The sequence below is a fragment of the Ascaphus truei genome, chromosome 7, assembly GCF_040206685.1.
Source record: "Ascaphus truei isolate aAscTru1 chromosome 7, aAscTru1.hap1, whole genome shotgun sequence".
NCBI lineage: Eukaryota > Metazoa > Chordata > Amphibia > Anura > Ascaphidae > Ascaphus > Ascaphus truei.
The window spans coordinates 84,781,886-84,804,068 of NC_134489.1; the positions used below are offsets into that span (position 1 = coordinate 84,781,886).

At 43.1% G+C, this 22,183-nt stretch overlaps 1 protein-coding gene across 7 annotated transcripts in view; it reads right to left on the reverse strand.

Moving 5' to 3' along the window:
* The window catches only part of PKP4 (plakophilin 4), a 194,922-nt gene that overhangs the window by 33,931 nt on the left and 138,808 nt on the right, over positions 1-22,183 (reverse strand). For 4 of the 7 annotated variants that reach the window (XM_075609322.1, XM_075609320.1, XM_075609326.1 and 1 more), the window contains 5 exons: positions 21,771-21,902; positions 21,473-21,657; positions 19,069-19,642; positions 13,971-14,162; positions 5,300-5,516 (listed from right to left, as the gene is read on the reverse strand). In XM_075609322.1, the coding sequence (XP_075465437.1) occupies positions 5,300-5,516; positions 13,971-14,162; positions 19,069-19,642; positions 21,473-21,657; positions 21,771-21,902 (1,300 nt within the window). The remainder of the gene's footprint in view (positions 1-5,299; positions 5,517-13,970; positions 14,163-19,068; positions 19,643-21,472; positions 21,658-21,770; positions 21,903-22,183) is intronic. The other 3 variants (XM_075609327.1, XM_075609321.1, XM_075609323.1) reach the window with 2 other exon arrangements.

Genomic DNA, 22,183 nt, shown 5'->3' on the forward strand with positions numbered 1-22,183 from the left:
TGATGATTTTACCCGTGCGGCACCAAACGTTTTTCCTTGGAGCAGTTCGGCCCTTCTCACTGTACAAGTTGTGCAGGCCTGCTTTACACTATTACAGTGAGACACAGGACCCAGAAGGAAGATTCTAGGTGGCTCAAGAAAGTATAGTTTTGTTTAATCCTTGACAATAGATTTAGGACGTAAGAAGTTAGCTACAAAATCTGATACTTTGATCACCTACCATGTTTCTGATCTTTAGTAATGCATTTTCCATTGTTAAAATGCTTTCAGAACATGAAACGGCTCCTGCAGTAATTGTTACTCATGGAAGATTCCAAATAATTGATCTATTCAAAAGGTTCCAGAATTGACAGAATGTCCCAATAATGGCAGAACAGCACATTTTTAGCTTATATTTCAATTCCATATAAACTCTTACTAAAGCACAATGTAAATCAGATCAATATCACTTTAAAGCTGCAGTTCAGTCTTTTTTTTTTAAATTAATTTTTTTACTTTAATAGTTTCATGTGGGCAATCTCTAATTACCTAAAGAACTGCATAGCTGCCGGTCAATTCGTTCTCCGTCTATTGATCGGCAAAGTTTGGCGACATCTTTAAATATGGGGAATGTAAATTGTTGCTATAGGAACAAGCATGCTTGTTAAAATAGAATACAAGAAAATTGGTCTTTCAAAGTTGTTTTTTTTAAAACAGAAAATGCTAAAAGTATTTTTTCTTACTACAGAACTGATTTATTTAAAAAAAAAAACCATGCAGGATATTGCCTGAACTGCAGCTTTAAAGGGATTGATTCCTAAATTGCTACTTTTGAGGTCACCACTACATAAGTATTAATGGAATATAGTATAGCATTTTGTGTACAAAAGCTGCAAATAACATACAATGTAACTTATTTACAGACAGTCAAGGCTGATGTAGATTGAACTCTCATTTGACACTTTATTTAACCTACACTAACAGAATTTCTTCTTTACACTTTTTTTGTTTACCATCAACAGCTACACACAATGCATTATTGTGTTCTCCATATGACTAATTACAGAATGTTTATAAAGGAAGGCTAAAAGGTTTTCAGTTCTGAAAACTTTTATAATAAATATATTAACATTACTCTATCATTTTACTAAAAGGGCGCGGTATCACAGAGACCTCCTCGGGACTCGTGATTGTTTGCTATGGTAATATTGCTGAACCCGAATTCCCTCAAACAACTCGGATGAGCCACATTATTATTTTACAGGAGAAACAAGTAAAATGTAAAGTTATTTCAAAAGCACAGGGGCTGGCCAACTCCAGGCATCAAGGGCCACAAACAGGTCAGGTTTTAAGGATGTGAATAATAAAAAAAAAAAATTAAAAAAAAGAGGGCAAATATTGCACTGTGTACTTCATGAAAAATGCGAAAAGTGATCATATAAATGACTTAGGGGATCATAATCCCATTGGTTCCTGGTGCAGCTCCTACAAAGAATCTTCCAGTATTCCCCCAACAGAAATAGAACCAGCGTCGGAGCGCAAACAGAGCCCCCAATATAGGAAGTGAATAAATGAAGCCCTTTTTTGCACATTGCTTCAATAAGATTGTGTTGCACTTCATTTGTTCACTTCCTATATTTGGGAACCTGTTTGCGCTCCAACACTTGTTCTATTTCTCTTGCAGTTTTAAAGGATATCTCTGCTTCAGTACAGGTGTCTCAATCAGTGGCTCATTGATAGTAAGCAAAGGGGGGGGGGCGCCGTGTTGGTCCTTTCTTCCATATAGTAACAACGGAGGGAGAGGGATAAGATGGTATGATACTTTTATTGGACCCTTTTATTGATCTGTTACAAGCTTACAACCCTCAGCCACCTGTGCTGAAGCAGGGAAATCCTTAAAACCTGACCTGTTGGTGGCAACTTGAGGACTGGAGTTGCCCAGCCCTGCAATAGCATTTTAAATTCAATAACAATAGCCCATCTTTATTGCATCTGAGCAACACAGAACCTTTGCAGCGAAGTTGGATGTAAACTCAACACGTTGGCCCCTATTTAATATGCTGTGAAACAGTTTCCCAGTGCTGGGGAAGATATCAGCTCCATTTAAATCAATGGGACTAAAATATTCTCCAGTCCAGGGAAGCAGCTTTATAGCATACTAGCTGAGAGACCCGGCGTTGCCCGGGATGTAAATGCATAATAGGTAGTATTATTTATAACTCGTGGAACAATAGGTGAGTATTTGTTGTAAAGGTTTCGGGGGGGGGGGAGAAAGGGGAGCGGGGGGGTGGAGAAAGGGGAGCGGGGGGGGGAGAAAGGGGAGCGGGGGGGGGAGAAAGGGGAGCGTGGGGGGGGGAGAAAGGGGAGCGGGGGGGGGGAGAAAGGGGAGCGAGGGGGGGAGAAAGGGGAGCGAGGGGGGGGAGAAAGGGGAGCGAGGGGGGGGGAGAAAGGGGAGCGAGGGGGGGGGGAGAAAGGGGAGCGGGGGGGGGAGAAAGGGGAGCGGCGGGGGGAGAAAGGGGAGCGGCGGGGGGAGAAAGGTGAGCGGGGGGGAGAAAGGTGAGCGGGGGGGGGGGAGAAAGGGGAGCGGGGGGGGGAGAAAGGGGAGCGGGGGGGGGGGAGAAAGGGGAGCGGGGGGGGGAGAAAGGGGAGGGAGAAAGGGGAGCGGGGGGGGGGGAGAAAGGGGAGCGGGGGGGGGAGAAAGGGGAGCGGGGGGGGGAAAGGGGAGTGGGGGGGGGGAAAGGGGAGTGGGGGGGGGGGGGAAGGGGAGTGGGGGGGGGTGGAGAGCAGTGGGCATATGTATTGTCATAATTTATGTATGGGCATTTCCCCCCCCTCCTCCGTGCGTCCGTCCCCCTGCTGGTTCGGCTGGTGGCCCCCCCGTTCCCCGTGACTCCCCCCCCGTTCCCCGTGACTCCCCCCCGTTCCCTGTGACTCGCGCCCCCCCCCCCCCCCCCCCCGGCGCCCGCTTGGTCCCCCGATGTGCCGTCCTGCTGAGTGAGGCGTGCAGGCGGCTGCAGGAAGCGCCCTGTGTGGGCCTGAGACTCGCGCTCCCCCCCGCCCGCTCGATGTGGCGTCCGGCTGAGCGGCGGTAGGAAGCAAGCGCCCTGTGTGGGCCTAAGACTCGCGCTCCCCCGGCGCCCGCTTGATGTGGCGTCTGGCTGAGCGGCGGTAGGAAGCACCGTGTGTGTGGGCCTGAGGCTGAGGCGGGACGCGCAGTGGGCCTGAGGCTGAGGCGGGACACGCAGTGGGCCTGAGGCGGGACGCGCAGTGGGCCTGAGGCTGAGGCGGCATGCGCAGTGGGCCTGAGGCTGAGGCGGGACGCGCAGTGGGCCTGAGGCTGAGGCGGGACGCGCAGTGGGCCTGAGGCTGAGGCGGGACGCGCAGTGGGCCTGAGGCTGAGGCGGGACGCGCAGTGGGCCTGAGGCGGGACGCGCAGTGGGCCTGAGGCTGAGGCGGGACTCACAGTGACTTACCAGAGCGGGTGGTAGCGCCGGGGAGGTAAGGGAGCGGCTGGGGTAGGAGGGCCGCGCTTCCCGTCCGGAGCCAGTGCAGGACGGCGCACGTGAGGGGGGGGGGGGGAGGGGGGCGGACAGAGGGTGTGTGTGTGTGTGTGTGTATAGAGCTGCTGTGTTGTGTGTGTGTGTGTGTATAGAGCTGCTGTGTTGTGTGTGTGTGTGTGTGTGTGTATAGAGCTGCTGTGTTGTGTGTGTGTGTGTGTGTGTGTGTGTGTATAGAGCTGCTGTGTTGTGTGTGTGTGTATAGAGCTGCTGTGTTGTGTGTGTGTGTGTGTGTGTATAGAGCTGCTGTGTTGTGTGTGTGTGTGTGTATAGAGCTGCTGTGTTGTGTGTGTGTGTGTGTGTATAGAGCTGCTGTGTTGTGTGTGTGTGTGTGTGTGTGTGTGTGTGTGTGTGTGTGTATAGAGCTGCTGTGTTGTGTGTGTGTGTGTGTGTATAGAGCTGCTGTGTTGTGTGTATATAGAGCTGCTGTGTTGTGTGTGTGTGTGTGTGTGTGTGTGTGTGTGTGTGTGTGTGTGTGTGTGGCCCGTCACTCCGCCTCAGGCCAATGAGAGGTGTGCGGGGGCGGGCGACCCAAGGGACCAATGAGATTTCCCCTAGGGACACCGGACATCCAGGCAGGCAAACATACAGTGCTTTCACTAATATAGTATAAGATTGGATTATAGTCATTTTCAGAAGTTGTGGTAAAAAGAAAAAAAAAAGTATATGGTGTAAAAATAGACTGCAAACATTTTTGAAGGAGGATTTTTGTTCCGAGAGGAGTATGGTAACATGTTGCCAGCTCTTGCTCTGATGCGGGAGGGTCCAGCGCTGGAAAGACCACATGCACAGAACAGCTTTGGAGACAGAGCAGTCAATCAGTGCTCTGGTCTTCAAAGTCACTCCCCAAAAGTCCTTGCATATTGGCGTGCACAGCATTGTGCAGTGCTTCTTGAGATAGCAGACAGGTGATTGACAGCGCTGCCTCCGATAAAATATACTAGCGCGGGAAAGGACCTCTTGTTATTGTGTTCTATATCTGTAATAAAAACTGAACATGTTTTTAAATGACATGAACCATTCACAGGTCAAATCTGGTGTACAGCTTATTTTTGTTTTTATTTCAGGTCACTGTTAAAATACAGGCTGTATTTCCTTCAGAATGTTGTCCTACACAATGTTCTCTCAGCCCTCATCTCCAAATATATCCCTAAATCCCCCCTATGTTCTGCACATGACATTCGACTTTCCTCCCACCTTATTTCCTCCTATAATTCCCAACTACAACACTTCTCCCTTGCTGCTCCCTCTCTTTGGAATTCCCTACCAGGCACCAGAAGACTCCCCTCAGCTTTCAGACATGTCAAAACTCCCTGAAAACTAACCTTTTCAGGGAAGAAATCTGGCATACCCTTAACATACACCACCACCACCCCTCCTCCTCCTCCTCCAACCCTATTGGGAACTACTGCGTGGCTGGACCAAACTCCACGCCAACACCCCCTAACATCCACACCGCCAAACCTCAACGGGATCAGCTGTGCAGGTTACATACTTTTTCCCCCTCAGGACAAAATCAGCTTTTTTATTTAACCTCCCAGCGTCAAACTATGCATATTATATCCAATAAATCATTCAACATCAAAGTCATTCTCTTTGTATGTGGTAAAATTGAAGCACCTCAAGTACCGGGAGACACAGTAGTAAGTAATTGTTGGGAAATGTATTTTCAATCAAATGCCCACTTCACATAGGAGAATATAGACTTGCGAGCGGCCAGACAAAGTAGTATGGAGCGGTTGTGATCACTTGACACTACTTACCTGGGGTCTTTCTGAATGCTGTCAATGGATGGAGATCTTGTTGTTCCATCATCAGCTGGAGCTGCATGTGGCATCCTGTTGTAGCCAGGCTCTGATAGACGATACTGCATTGATCTGTATGGCTCTGCATAGTTGGCTGCAGTGTTGAGAGTATAATTATTTCTTTGGTATGCAAGTGTGCTACGCTGACTAGATGTCCTTTGTAGATTACCAGACCCTAAAGAAAATAAAATTAAATTATACCAAAAGTTACAAAATGTGTATCAGACACCCACAGTGATTTTTATATAAGAGCATTCTTCTCCCACTCACCAGAAACATAAAAGCCCATGCAGGATTCTCAAGGGTAAACGAATGAGTGGTGCTAATTGCAAACTACACGCAACAGCTCAGAAATAAACTGTTACTATACAACAACTCATTACAATATAACTTATTTAATCTCCTGAAATTCATTTTAAGAGCAAGTTCTTAGCATGCAAACAGCCACATTAAGGGCTCTGTAATGCTCAGAAAGTAATATATTTACCAGGTACTAAAACAAAGAGAAAACTGGGACAACCACTTTGCATGCTAACATCTTCCTATGGAAGTCTTTGGTTTTTAAGGGCTCTCAGTGCGGCTCCATGCATGATGGAGGGTCCCTACTAATAAATTTAAGGTGCTTAATGAAACGTTGAAGGAGGATTAGAAGTGTGTAGTCACTTATAATTACTTTATATTGCAGCATTTGAATTGCCATGGGACATTCCTGAATATGTACTTGTGAGACAAGTAATCCACTGAAAGGAAAGGAACATTAGGAAATAACCTGAAGTCTGATCTATAAGTGTTTAAAATGCACAAGAGACATTTTTTTATTGGATGGGGCAGTGTGGTAGAAATGTATTAATGTCATTTATGACAATATAAAAGCAGATAATTATGTCAAATGCCATCAAACCCACAGTAGAATCATACTTAATGGATGTTTAATTGAGGTTATTTGCATGAGGGCAGCTGGGTTAGTGGGAGGGGCTCTCTGACAAGACAGAACACTGACGGGGTTGCCAATTTGAACCATTTATGCAGTGCGGGGATAAGAACTGTTCAAGGTTCACCACACACGAGAGAAAATAAACCTATTCTTACTGTTCATGTCTGCTTTTACAATAATTCCCAATATTATAAAAGCAGGTGGAACTATACAGCAATGGCATTTTTTTCCACTTAAATTTTTAGTGTTTTTTTTAGGGAATGGGATACAGAAAGCAGGATAGGGATGTGAGGGGGGAACAGATATACCACCAACTGTTCACTTGGCAATAGTCAAATCTCAAGATATAAGATATCCGATCAGATGGACATTTGAATCTACACATTTGAGACATAAGTCCACTTTTTACTAATCCATTAGTTTCCAAGAGAACTCATCTTTTCTGCCAGAGGTATCACATCAAACCCAGCTGACCATATCGGCATACGTAGGGAGCAACAGACGTCCTAACGATGAGCGCATATGCAGTGATTATCCCATCATAACGTATTACCAATGTTTCTCCATCACCATTACCTTGTTAATTTGTTGCATTAATGTTCTCCTGGAGTGAGAAGGTTTTTCCACCAGGCTGAAATTGAACAGCATGCCGCCGAGAGTATGTGGGAGATCAGTTTATGGGTTGAAGGATTGGTATTTAACAGGTTTGGCCAGGATAAACATCACTGGGTCCATTGGGAGAGCAATCCTCACTATCTCCTCTATTAATCCCCGAACCATCTTCCAATATCCCTGGATTTTGGGGCTAAACGACCATATACAAGGGAGGTCCCCTATTTGGCCATATTCTTTCCTACATCTGTGAACATTCTACTCAACCTGTTAGGTGTTAAGTACTGTACCACGTAAAGAGAGAATTTCATAAATATTCTTTGGTTACAGTACAAATTGAGGTTTTCGAGGCCTCCACCCAAATGTCCTCCCAGTCTTCCTGGGATCTTTCCACTTGGAGGTCTCTCTCCCACTTCCTCATATAACCATGGTCTGGAAGGGTTGTCCATGTTTCCAGGTCTCTGTTCATGATGGTGACTAAACCTTTCTGATATTTCCAATTTCTACAAAGAATCTCAAAGCAATAGAAGGAAGGCTGGTGCCAGCTAGGTGGGAAGCAGACGTCTGATTTTTTATCTAAATAACTTACTTTTTGGCAGAGCATTTTTCAGACAGGTTGTCAAATTTTATAAGCCGACTGTGACAGAGCCTTAACCAGTCTAAAAGGTCTCCAAATAGAAAGCCTGTGTCTGACTGATGAGTGCAGCAGGGAGCTGCTTAATTGCAGCTACAGACATTTAGCCAGTCTCCACCTGGCTCATATGTAAGGTAGAAAAGCATCTTGCTTAAACTGCAGGGGGATCACTCTAGCACGAAGGAAGTGAATGCTGACAAAGGGATCCCAGGAAACCAGACCCTCTATTCCAGGAACCCACAAGAAGGCGCACCCCAAGGACACCAACCCTGATCCAGACTGAGGTAAAAGAGCCCGTGATAACAGCTACCTCTTTGGATTTTGGGTCAGAAGTTGGTAAGAGGGACTAGCCTCCCAGCCCTGCAGATAGGGTCTGGGAAGTATGAGTCAGCCCTTACAAAGCTGTTTTATTAAAATTATATTCTGCTTTAAAGCCGTTTGTTTTGGAAGATACGGGCTAAATAAAAGCCAATGTTTATTTCCCCAATCTATATCCCCTGGTTATACCTCTGCCCTCATCTCATACACTGCCCTTTTGAGACCAAATTGCAAAATCTAGTATGTCTTTTCCCCTCCAAACATTATAGAGTCCAAACCAAGGGGTAAGTCAGGTTACCAAAATAATGGTACCATCTTAGAGGGAGTTTCTATCAGTCTATTTTTGGATTCTGCAGAGTACAAGAATCTCAATGTAAAGTAAATTACCTCTTGATGACCTGGTTTGTTCACTTTTTTCCCCCTTATTCCACCAGAATAGGGCTGTTAATGAGATAAGCGCTATGGAAGTGGACTCTACATCAACCCAACAATAAAATACTTGGCTGAATATGCCAGTATACAACTTGCTTCAAATGACATGCTAGATAAGATTTTCTAATATCTGGGACCACCAGCCGCCTCCTAACTTTGGAGCCATCATGACGACCTCGTTTTTTTTTTTGTGCTATATAAATTGGAAAATTTTTTTTTTTAAATCTTTCAACTGTTTGATAGAGACCGAGACCGGTAACGTCTGAAAATGATATAAAAGTCTTGCGAGGTGAATCCCTAAATATTTGATATGGGTCTCCTTCCATTTATAGTTAACATGAAGCTGTATTAGTTTCATTTCATGTCTAAGCAACAGGTGTGGAGTGGCTTGATGGCGCACTGAGAACACACAAGAACACGGACGGCACAGCACAATCTGAACTGAGCCATGCAGTTTGGTATATGTTGTTGAGAATTGTGTACAATATACACTCCCCAGCGGAAGGAGGACAGGCTGTAGCTCAGATAATGATGTTTCCCTTTATATCATCATTATTAATTCTAGACTCTCGCACACTTGCACTTTCTTCTTCTCTGATAGGGGGATCATATATAGACCAGAGCGACATCCTGCAGTTTGGTTCACATGCTATGCCTTTAAATTAGGACATTCGGAGGATTTATGTTTCACGCATCTCCACACATATGTTTAGTGGTTTATATGGTACATGCAGAACATATGCCGACGTATTTACTTATTGGACTATACTATACTTGCTGATTATCTGTACACAAGTACAGCAAGGCCTTGCTTCTCGGCGCCGCACTTTTCGGCGATCCGCCGATACGGTGCGCACCGAGATGGGGGCCGCCATGTCTGTGCATGCGCAGAACGGGCCGGTCCGAGGTCACGCATGCGCAGAATGGGAGAGGAGGGTTTGCCGAGATTGCGCATGTGTAGAACGGCGCATTGACGGTCTGCGCATGCGCACCAACCGAAAATCGCCGGTTCCGCTTTGCGGCGGTTTTTGCTTTGTGGCGGGCCCTTAAAACGGAACCCGCCGCATGCCCGGGGCCCTCCTGTACTACACCGGTCACTGTGATTCTTATTGAATACACTGTACGAGTTTTTGTGCAATTACTTTACTATTAGGTTCTGATGCAGGATTTACATTATTACCTGTAATTGTCATTGCTAGATGCTTATAATTGTTTGTGTTTTTAATGTTATTTTCTATGGATTGTTTTGCACTATGTAATCAATTGATTTATATTTTGAGACATACCCCGAGTGCCTTACATTTTTGAGGTTAGTTGTCCCACTTGATAGCGACTTTCTTCTTTGGTTTAAGCAAGTTAGATTCTCTCAAGTATGAGTCTATTATAGAAAGGGAAGAAGTCAGGCGTGATGAGTCCTTGCTAAGGTTATATAAGTTGGTTTTAGCAATTGTGGAATTCTACAGCAGAGTATTATTATTATGTTTTAATCGCGTTAATCTGCAATCTCCTTTGTACCACTCTAAATTTGCTAGTGAGGAGGTGATCTGCCTGATTCCCTTTAGCAAAGAACAACGGTCTTGTCCATCTTAAAGCAGCAGTTCAAGCTGTCGTTTCAACATCTTTTATTTTTCCCCCATTGAATATGTGTATCAATACAATCTACACACTGACAAGTGATTAGCTAAATTGCCGATCTATCCATTCTCCTGTGATCGATTGGCGAAGATCCATCTAGGGAGTTCATTAAATCCCTATTAGTGCAGCAGAAGAGGACCCAAGATGCAAAGTTCTGTGTGGGAAGATCATGTAATCAGGAAGATCATGTAACCAGGCAGGCACTAGATACAATTGGTTCACTGCTAGAGGGCAGGGGTGTGGCAAAGCCTGTATCAGAAGAGGGGATGTGACTTTGTAAATGGTTGCTATAGAAACAAAAAATGCTTGTTACATTTCAATACATTAGAAATGTCTAAAAAAATATATATATATATTTTTTAAATGCTACAAGTATTTTCTCATAGTACAGAAGAGATTTCTTTAAAAGAAACACACATGTAGGATATTGCTTGAGCTGCAGCTTTAAAGCCTTCTACATCTTCTCCACTTGGACCTATCAACTCATTCCTAGTTGACAGGAGTGCCTTATAGCGTGTTTTATTTGGGTTACTTTTATGATCCTGTTCTAGCTGAGATATCTTATCTGGACGGGTTGTGATTAATTGGTTCTTGACTCTTTTCTTATGGGTGTCTATGGATATAATGGGACCTCTAATCATTGCTTAATGTGCCTCCCATAAAGACCAAGAGCCCACTAAGCCAGCATTTAGGCTGAAATAAACCTCTAGTTCTTTTGTGATTTTATTCTCTATTTCCAGACTATTCAGAGAGAATCATTAAGTCTCCCTGGCCACTTCTCAAACGTATAAAGGGAGACCTAAGAAATCATGTAATAGGGCCTATTGATGTTTGGGAGACCCCCTGTAAAATATCCGGGGATACCAGAATGTGGTCAATTCTGGAGTACGAATTATGCGGTTGCGCAAACAAGTACAGGCATACCGCGCAAACAAGTACAGGCATACCCCGGTTTAAGGACACTCACTTTAAGTACACTCGCGAGTAAGGACATATTTTCAATAGCACCATACCCGTGTCTGTATGCTCGCTTCGCGAGTACAGACACGCTGTAGTAGTGACGTGCTGATTCCCCTCACCCAATAGGCAAACACAGCTCACGCATGCGCCTGTCATCACGTCTTGAACAGCAATACCAGCTCCCTACCTGTACCGAAGCATCGATAATTGGAAAAAAGGTAGTGCTTCACTTTAAGTACATTTTCACTTTACATACATGCTCTGGATCCATTGCTTACGTTAATGTGGGGTATGCCTGTAGTCCCTTTGGCCTTGTGTTTTTTTTTATCGCCACGCATCCAATAGGGAAAATTCTTTCATTAACAGTCTAAATTGTTCTGTGTTTTTAAATATTTGTTGGGAGTGGGATTGTCCCCCTGGATTTGACTTATCCAGCTCTGGGACTTGGACCCTATAAAAGTCCCGGGCAACAATTAGGGGATTCAGGGAGTACCCCTCTAGCAGTCCCAGTGTCCTCTGCAGCAAATCTGCTTGGCTGTCATTGGTGACATTCACTCCTGAAAGGGAAACTTGCAATATTATATATCTTTCCTGGGTCTCTGCCAATCCTCTGGCTCTGAAAGGGGGCATCCTTTTTTAATAAAGATAGCTACCCCCTTAAAAATGTCATAGGGTATGTATTTTTTAAAATGTATTATTTGGTGTCTTCAGGGAGTTAAAAAAAAAAAAAAAAAAAAAAAAAAAAGAGTCTCCGGAAGAAAATTAATATCTCCCTGCTGTCTTTTAATTTCCAGGCTTCTGTATTTCAAGTCTAGATTTGTGTAGATGATTATAGGTACTTGGGTTAAATCTCAGCCGGTGGTGGAGGGAGAATTGGGGGGGGGGGGGGAGGGGAAACAATAAGGGGGTTGATGAACAAACAGGTAAAAAAAAAATTATAATGAGCAGACATCACGGGGCCTGCATACAAATTGTTAACCAGCCTAAGTTCTGGCCGTCGAGGCATCAAAGGCATTTTTATTGTAGAAACTTTTATTAAATGTTAAACGTGGGTTTTTTTTTATTTATTTTTTATTACCAATGCTATAAACTTTGTATTTTGTAAATGTTATGTAAATATGCAAAGACGGATAGGGAAAATTTGAGCCACACAGTATCAACTACACTCCTTGGATTGCAATTACAATGCAAAAACTGCATATCATTTACAGTGCGACTGAAAAGCTGTACAGTAAATGAGGAAAAAGTACAGTTCCTGACTGACATTTAATTGACCAACGTTAAAATTATTCGGAGCAGCTACATTATCCCAGGGCCACAATAACATGTATGTAACTTATGCTAATGAAAATCATTGCCAAGTGTCACAGTTTTTATTTTATATAGCGCAATGTCGTTTCTGGCTTATAAATCACTACAATGAAAGGCATCGCCTTATCCCCTTCAGAGTCAGTTAGGGTGCTTATAGGGGGTAACACCCCCCCCCCCCCACCCAAAGATTTGGTGAGGCTCACAGCCTCATGACTGCTCTCTCTGTGCAGCTGGTAAAAGCTCCAAACAGATGCACATGTTCAGTTATACTCCATGATGCAGCATAGGATGTGGGATGTTAACGGAAAATGTTGCCTTAAGCGTACCATGTTTAGCACAGTGACCTGTCCACTCTACAGTATACTGTTTCCACGTCCATCAAACCACTAGTTTAATCCAGTTACCATGGGGCTTTCATTTAATCCGTGCTGGTTGATTAGTACTATGGTAATTGTTTGATAAAAAAATGCTTCACTACAAATAACTTGTGTGCAGTGTAACATCTTCCACATCTCATGTATATTACACATTTATCATTCATCATTTTACATCTTATTCCTGCTGTCACTATCTTCGTATCAAGCTCTAAAACAAAGGTTTATGATATCCAAATAAACCCATGAAACGGTGATTAAATCATTTGCTGCCACATCAATTCATTTTTTAGTCAGTCCCCAAGTTCAACTAAATATGTCACTACTTTTTTACTGGAACTTGTGTTATTCATCATTTTTCTTCCACATGCACATATCAGTTGTTTCCATATCAAGCCCAGTGCAGATTGTTTCCATTGTGAACCTCGTGTTTCTTTTTTTTTCTTTAAGTAGCAGTTTTTCCATGTACCTGTGCAGGACAGGTCTATTCAGACCATTCTCCCTCCACAACAGAGGTAAATGAGAATTTTCACAGGTAGTGTTAGGACCTGCATACTGGGCATGCCGTGAAGTGGCTGCTGGCTTATAACGCTTTGGCCAAAGTATCTAACTAAATGACCCTTACTCATGAGCATATTGAAGTATTTAACTATGTATTTTGTCACATTGGATGTAGCATTGGGTATTTTTTGACTTTTGTTAAACATCATGGTTACCTACATTATTTCTACCTATTTGAACTTCCCTAAGCCATTAGCATATCAACGTGTCACGCTAGGAAACAATGCATAGAATAGCATTAAATATTTGGCCATGGGCTGAATTAAAGCTGCAGTTCAAGCGGCCGTTAAAAAAAATAATATATATATATATATGCATATATATATATATATATATATACATATATATATATATATATATATATATATATATATATATATATATATATATATACACACACACACACACACACACACACACACACACACACACACACACACACAGTATATATATTTTTTTTCCCCATTCAATATGTGCATCAATATAATCTGCACACTGATAAGTGATTAGCTAAGCTGCAGATCGATCTGTTCTCCTGTAATCGATCGCTTGCTCCGGGTTATTTAATTCAGTTCTTGCACAGCATTCTGGGCAATGTAGTTCCAAGAATATGATTGACTGGGCAGTTACTAGGTACAATTAGTGCACTGCTAGAGAGAGGGCGGGGCTCAAGAGCCAGAGCCTATCAGAAGGGGGCGGTCACTTTGGAAATGCTTCCTACATTAGAAACATTAAAAATGTCTTTAAAACATTTTTTTTAATGCTACAAGTAGTTTCTCATAGTACAGAACTGATATATAAAAAAACACACATGTACTTGCTTGAACTGCTGCTTTAATATGTGCATATAGTACCTACCTGACCCAGTACGATAAATTGCTGTCTGTGATCCTTGTCGCAAATCAACTGTTCCGTTATTTGCATTGCGATAGACAGGACTGTAATATGTTCTACCCTCGTATATTGGGGTGATTTGCAAATCGGGAGATACAGCTGAACGTAGGTCCTGGCCAAGCTGGCTATGCTGACTCGCATAAGAGCTTCTCAAGCCTGAAAGAATGGACATCGCCACCAATTACACAGAATGACTAGATGTGTGCAGGAATTAGCTATAGCATTTTTATACTATATGCAGTGAAATGTATTCAACAAAACGTTTTAAATAGTATCTACATTTAAAACATATAGGGACCAGCTCTGTGAACAACAATTAGGTGAAAGTCAATAGTGGGGTACTATGTTATCTAGAGAAACAACATTGACAAACAAAATGAAAACTTAAAAAAAATAAAAAGAAGAAAGAAGTGTTTAAATGTGTCCCCTTTCTGAGAAAGAATTGTCTGTGGGTCTCTTCAAAACTTTCAATGAAATAACAGATTTTGGCATTTTCCACATAGCTTTACAAAAATCCCAAATAGAATATTAAAGCTAGGAGCCTCAAATGTACTGCTCCTTCCCTATGGGGGTTATACATTAAAGTCAATGAGTTTTTGTGACATAGTGCCCCGATCAGCATGTTTGCAGTCTAAGGCCGCGCTTATAGTGTGCGCGACGGCGACAGCGACGGTTGATGTCACCCGTTGCCGCTAGCGAAAGTTGTATTTCGCTTTCCGGCGACCAGGTCTTTGATTGGTTCAGAGGCAGTCACATGTGGCGACAGCCTCTGAAAAATCAAATTTTACCAGCTTCAAGAATTCACGTCGCCAGTGTCGCGCTTACTATAAGCGCACGCGACGGCGGCAATACATTTGTCATGCCGCAACGCTGTTGGCGGCACTAAGCGCAGCCTAAGAATAACTTAAGTGAAGTTTAATTCCCCCAAAAGTCATTGCAAGAAAAGCATTTTATAGGGCCATAGCAAGAACCCTTCTGAATTAGCCACAAACTGGACACTTTTAGTCAAATAAAACATTACACTGGCAGCAAATCTCTGAAAAGGGTACATTTCCCAGGATATGTACAGACTTATATAGTTTTGCTTTGCTGTTTTACTATACTAAAAGGGCACCACTTGTTTTCTCTTAAATAATTCACTAAAAACATAGTAAATTAAAGATTAGAACCATGTGATCTATCCAGATTATTTTCTGCATGTAGACGCTACTTAAAGAATTAAGACCAATTACTATTACCCAACACTAATTTCTAGTGACTAATATCAATCGACCACTCAGGACACAGATTGCAATGTAGGTACTTTTACCATGAGCCGCTTACAAGGCTAGATACAGTACTTTCTTAGACACTAATCAAATCCAAATATCGGCATGAGGCAAAAACAATGCAAATTTTCAACAACCCCTTTAAATGGCGAACACAGGACTTTGCAAATTATGAATAGAACAGAATGTGCAGGTTTAGGTTTAGGTTTAGAACTTAATTTTATTGTATTTCTACACCAATATTAAAACCCATTGTAAGATGAAGTTAACTTTCATGTACACATAAGTAATTCAAATGATAAAAATGTTTTATGGGCCCACTTTGGTTGCTTGAAAACCATTTAAATGTACAATTCTGGTCTCCCTATTAAGATGGCTAAAAATAGGTTTCTCATTCATTTAATTATTTTCTCGACTGAGAATTCTATTAATCTAAAAGCAATTACAAGAAGAAAATGGCCTACTGAAATGGAGCAATTTGTTATTGATAATTGAGATTCCCACCTGGCCTAATATTTGCATCTAAATGTATCCCCTTCACTGTAATGGTTTCCCCATGTGTGCCCAAAGGGATTTTATTTATTTTTTGCATTAAAAACAATAATTAGGGTTTGTTTTGTGGTATCCTAGTCCATACATTGGATTTGTTCATAACAAGTTGCACTTTTATTTGGTCTTCACCCCAAGTGCATATCAGATCATGTGACTTCAGTAACCGCATTACCATGCATACATATTGGGATTATTTGTTTATTCTCTGAAAAGCCGCATGTAATATGGCTATCCAATTTTTGTTAGAATGGGCCATACCACACCACACAAACTGCCTTTTTGTCTAAAAAAAAATATGTACTATCCAATACATTTCCTTTTTAGTTTGCATTGCACAAGATTTTGACACTTACTTTTCGCACATAATTACAGTAACTGAGCAATGATACACCCAGGCACAACTTACATTTTCTGAAAGTAGACCACCATAGGATGTGTCACTTTTAAAGGTCATACAAAATGTGACTATATAAAGTGCCCTACGACCGATAAAATTAAACCATTGTTAGATTCTTCTGCGTCAGAGTGATATACACTTTGACATCCCTACACCTCTTGTTCAAGGCAGAGTTTTATTCTTACAAATGTGGAGTCTTCATAAATAAGAGGGGGCCCTACCAATGTCAATCATAGCTAACCCCCATATTTGTGTGAATGCAAATGTGACACTGGGATCGTGAGACATAAAAGGTTCCAAACACAATGTAAATGCGTATGCAACATGTCTTAAGAGCTGATTTCCATAGCAACTATTTTACTCAAAACATGGGAGCACATTTGATGGACTATGATTTTGCCCTCTATCAATCAAGGATACCCATATATTTGTAAGGGCTAAATTTTGTCTTTGAGCTCGCAACTGTGAACCTCCTAACACCAAAAAATGTAGCTGTGAAATTTTGAGGAGCTATGCATGTGCATACAAATTATGAAAGTCAACAGCACACACAGCCCCTGCTTAGATGAAGAGGGTGGAATCCCCCCTCAATCTTTGGGGTTAACCCCATAAAGACAAACATCTGATCATAAAGGGCAACGATGAATTCCTCCCACCTTCATCAGCACATAGCATACTTTGTGCAATAAGAAGGAGGGACACTGTGATAATCATATATTGGTTTACTAAAGGCAACAACCAATATTTATTTGGGGGATTACCCTAGCAATATCATCTATGAGTTCTTTATAGGAGGTGATGGTCTCCACCAATTTGTACAGTGTGTGGGGGGTGGGTCCTCTCCATGACCACCACTTGTGATGGAGAAGGGATTATCAAAACTTCTCCTAAATTCAAGGAGGCAGAGCCCCCTCTTGATTTCGGGAGTTCGTGTGACCCCCAAACAAGCAAGAGAGGGGAAAAAAAAAAGAGGAAATAATTTACATAAAAATGAAATATAACTGGTGAAGACACACTGGAGCATAACAGATGAGCAAAGCGGATTCCCCCTCCCCCACCAGACCCCAAAGATCATTCAAGATGATAGGGACCATGTAGGGCATTGGTGGGCAACAGATGGCACTGGGAGTCGCAAGTGGTCCGTGGGACCTCTACCTGCGACCTCCAACAGCTGCCCGACCTAGCAACCGCTCTCCTCTCCCAGTGCAGAGGGAGCGGGGTGTTGCTGCCGCAGGTAGTAGCTTCTCCATGACACTGTACTGAAATACTTCCCTGCTCATCTCCTGTGCTAATCACTAGTTCAGTGTGAGGCGCAGGACGGGATAATGAGCAAACTGGTATTAAGCAGCTGACCGGAGGGGGCAGGGAGCAGGTGTAGCTTGCGGCCATTTAAAAGAGCCGCATGTGCAGCCCCTGCAATATACTGTATAATGTTGCCCACCATTGGTGTAGGGGGTCATCAGTGAGGACAGTTATGAGGGGGAGAGTTCCCGCCCTGACCAACAATGTATTCTGTTTTCACTTCCCTTCCCCCCAGTGAGAGGGGTAGATTTGTAGCTTAAAGAGAGAAGAGCTAGGCTCCTCCCATTAGCTTTTTAACCTTTAGTGATCAGTAGTTATTGCTCCTCGGAATTCCCTGAGAGTCCAGAGGAGCAGATTCTGCTGGTGGGGGGGGGGGGGGGGGGGGGGAGAGAACCAGTGGCCTCCTCAGTTGCTGAACGACGTTTATAAACGTCCAAGAGGCGACGTAAGTGGCAACTCTTAGAACGTTTTTACATGTCTTAAGGACAGTGGGGTTAAGGATATTTTTCTCATCTAAATCTATGTATAAACATTTAACAATATTGTGTATTTTTGCCCTATTAAGAGGACATGAGGACTGGTAATCCCCTAATTTGTTCGCTGTAAGGAAACCTGTCCCAAGGATGATAATGTCTTATTTTTTAATAGAGATTTAGCCATGTATGTTCTGAATATAGAAAAATGTTACAGGCAAGCTGAATTACTACCCAAAAAGGTAATCATTTGTATACAGTTAATCGACTTCCTCATCAATTACACCAGTCCTGCAGTTAAGAAAGTCCTGACATGTATGTATGTATATTTATGAATAGATAGATAGGTGTGTGTGTGTGTGTGTACACACAAAAAATAAAACGATAGAATTCTTTAGACCAGGGGTGTACAAACTTTTCAGTCTGCGCGTCCCTGCATGCTGTCCCCCCCTGCTTGCGCGCCCCCCCCCCTTACCTTGGCTTCTGCGTCAAATGACGCAGCAGGGTCACTTGACGCTTAGTTGCTATGACAACGCGTCACTGGAAGCCAAGGTAAGGGAATTTAAAGAGGCCTCACGCAATCACCCAGCATTTAATTTAAAATGCCTTGGGGTGAGCACAGGACCTCTAACCCCTGCTCTCGCTCCCCCCACCCTGGAAAATCCCCCATAATTTGCGCACCCCTGCTTTAGACAACATCCAGTGTATTTTATAGAGTCCTAAAATACTTTCCTTGATGCAAGGAAAACCAATTATGTAAGATTCCCCAACAGATTCATAGAACTATACTGCGTGAAGAGGGTAGAAGACCAACACCAAAATTCTATATAAATATATGTTGTATACAAGGAACCCTATATGAGAGACCAATGTGGTTTCTAAAGTTCAAGCACATTATCATCAACATTATCGATAGCTTGAAACACCTTGAACCAATATCACGACTCGAATTCTGTGGTACAATGTGGCTAGTCGTGAATAGTAAGATCAATGCCAATATGGCACACGACAATCTTGTACTGAGAAAGTAGCACAAATATTTGAAATTGTGCATGTACTTTTGTACTAACCTGTAAGACTGTCTGGGCGGGATGGGACCATTCTTTCGTAGATATCATATTGTTGCTGACCATATTGGTCAATGTCATGCAAGGTCCTCTGTAGTGTTCCCAGATGCTGTGGGACTGCTGTCATGCCAGCCCGCTTTGGTGAGGAGGAGGATCCCATAGGGGCTTGAGATGGAGAGCCAACTTTTGCTTGTGCATCAGTTAAGGTCAGAGGTGAGCAAACTCGGATAGAGGTCCCTAAGGTTTGGTAGGATGAAGCCATGCCATTTGGGTTGGAGTTTTGTCTGGAAGCGAGGGAGCCAAGTCTTCGCACAGTTGTTGGTGAATTGGACCTGCGTACGGAGTATGGAGAAGCTGCTCTCTGAGAAGGCAATGTAGTAGAAGAGTATGTGTTTGAAGTGGGAAGTGGTCGTGGGTCCGTAACTGATGGAGAGCCATATCCACTTCCAAGAGAAGTTCTCAATGACCCTCTTGATGGTGAAACTCCAGAGCCGATGACATAAGACGGGGATTGTGATCTTGACGGAACGGAGCTGACACGTCTAACAGTTCGGTTGGCTGCTACATTGTTTGGAGGCTAAGGAAAAGTTGGAGATTTCACAATTACTATTTATATTGCAGATTAAATGAGCATTTACAATAAAGGCTAGGCATCAAGTGTTTTGGTTTCCCAAGCTTCATTCGTATTTTGCAAAGTTGCTTCATCAAACGAATTAGCTTTTGCTTTGATAGTTGATTTTGTTTAGATCGGTTATTTTCAACCAGGGTTCCCCGGCCACCGGGAGGGGGGGGAAGGGGCGAGGGGAAGCGGAGGGCGGTGAGGAGAGAGGGGAGCTGGAGAGAGCTGCAACAACTCTCCCAGCTGTCAGAGGCCCAGCGGCGCCACCCCACAGAGCAATGACCCAACGGCTTCCCAGCACAGCAACAGCAGCCCGATCACTGCAATCCTTGCTCTCCCTGCTCCTGTCGGCGTTAGAAGTCGCGTTCAGCTGACAGGAGGTCATGCTGCCCTAAGGCTGTGTGTGCGCGCGCACTGTAAGAGGGCAAAAGAAGGTGGGCGGGGGGGAGGGGGGGGAAGAGCGTGAGAGGGGAATGGAGTGGGTAGTGTAAGAGGCGGAGAGAGGGGGGAAGAAAGTGTAAGGAGGAAAGTGTAAGAGAGGGGGAGAATGTAAGGGAAGAAGAGAGGGAGAGAAGAGAGGAAGAGAGCGGGTAGTGTAAGGGGGGAAGAGAAGGGGGTAGTGTAAGAGGGTAAGAGAGGAGGGAAGATGGGGTAGGAAATTGTATGGAGGGAATAGAGGGGGGAGAATGTAAGAGTGGGGGAGAGAGTGTACGGGGAGAGAGATGAGGGAGAAGAGAGAGAAGGACTAATGTGAATATGGTTTGTGACTAGAACGCTGTAGCCACTACACAGTATACTGTATCATTTTAGTTGACTTCTGGAAGTTAGATTGATTCAGAGTCAGGCTCTCTCATGTGCTACGTACAGTAGCTCCATATAGAACTTGGGTGTTTGTGCATTTCATGTGAAAGTCTTTTCTTGCTGTGCTTATGTTATTCTTTATGCACACTACCCGTTACACACTATTACCTTATTATATTTAAGCTGTAGCAGGAGTACACCACCCTCTCTCTCTCTCCCCCACCTGTGTTAACATACAATATAAACTGCATGGATAGGGGCTGGAAAACATATTTTTGGGGTTGCATGTGGACAACACAACCCGCTTTAAAAAAAAACCCGAGCTACAGTATGTTCTTATTTTATGCGGCAAAAATAATAACATGGGAGGCATGTTAGGGATGACATGTACAGAATATTGTGGAGCAAAAAGGAAAGAAATTGAAGTTTGGTTACATGTTAAAAAACAAAATACAGCCATACCCCGCATTAACGTACGCAATGGGACCGGAGCATGTATGTAAAGCGAGAATGTACTTCAAGTGAAGCACTACCTTTTTCCACTTATTGATGCATGTACTGTACGGCAATCGTCATATATACGTGCATAACTGATGTAAAAAAGGCATTTGTAACAGGCTCTATAGTCTCCCCGCATGCGCACAGCTTCGGTACAGGTAGGGAGCCGGTATTGCTGTTCTGGACGTGCTGACAGGTGCATGCGCAAAGTGCCGTTTGCCTATTAGGCGATATGTCCTTACTCGCGAATGTACTTAAAGTGAGTGTCCTTAAACTGGGGGATGCCTGTACCTTATTTCTGTGTGTTTTGCAGTTTTTGTAACATTTTTTTTTTTCCCAAAAACTTTTCAATACATTAGTGCAATGTAAAATTCTTAATAAAGCAGACAAAGTATGGTAATGATAAATCTGAGAAAAAGAAACAGTAGGATCCTACTAATTTTGGAATTTACCTGCATGCAGTAAATACAAAAACATAAAGGAGTTTACCTGAGTAAAGGTCTGGCCTTCAGCCCTTGAACTCATCACATGGTTACTAGTGGTTCCTGAAAATGAATGTTGCTGTCGAATTTCAGCCTTTCCCATATTCTGGTTGTGAAAACTACTTGGCTCTTGGTATCCACTGTCAGAGTAAGAGTTCATTTGCGTTGAACTTCTGGAGTTGCCTAGGGACCCTAACACAGATAAGAAAAAAACACTCCATCAGGATTAACTTTAACCGCAGTAAAGAATGATAAATGTTGAATGGTTAAAATGCATCTCCGTATGTAAAATGCACAGAACAGACCCTCACTTTCATGAAGAGATGTCTGTTCTGGAGAATACATAGTCACTGGTTCTGGATCAGATCTTATGAGGAAGTGGTTGGGATGAGTAGAGTCAGACAGTCTCGGTTTGGTAGGACCTCCTGTTGGCACATCTGAAGGAGAACGTAAAAATCAAAATTTTACAACACAAAAAATAACCGTCACAGAGGATATGAGGATGGATATCTATATACAAAAACACAAATATACATTATATACATACACAGAGCGATCAGTTTATCATAAATGATCTCTCTCTCCGTCCTCAGTGAAGACCAAAAACGTAGATAAGAGAGACAGAGACAGACAAACAGACAGAGAGACAGACAAACAGAGAGACAGACAAACAGACAGAGAGACAGACAAACAGACAGAGAGACAGACAAACAGACAG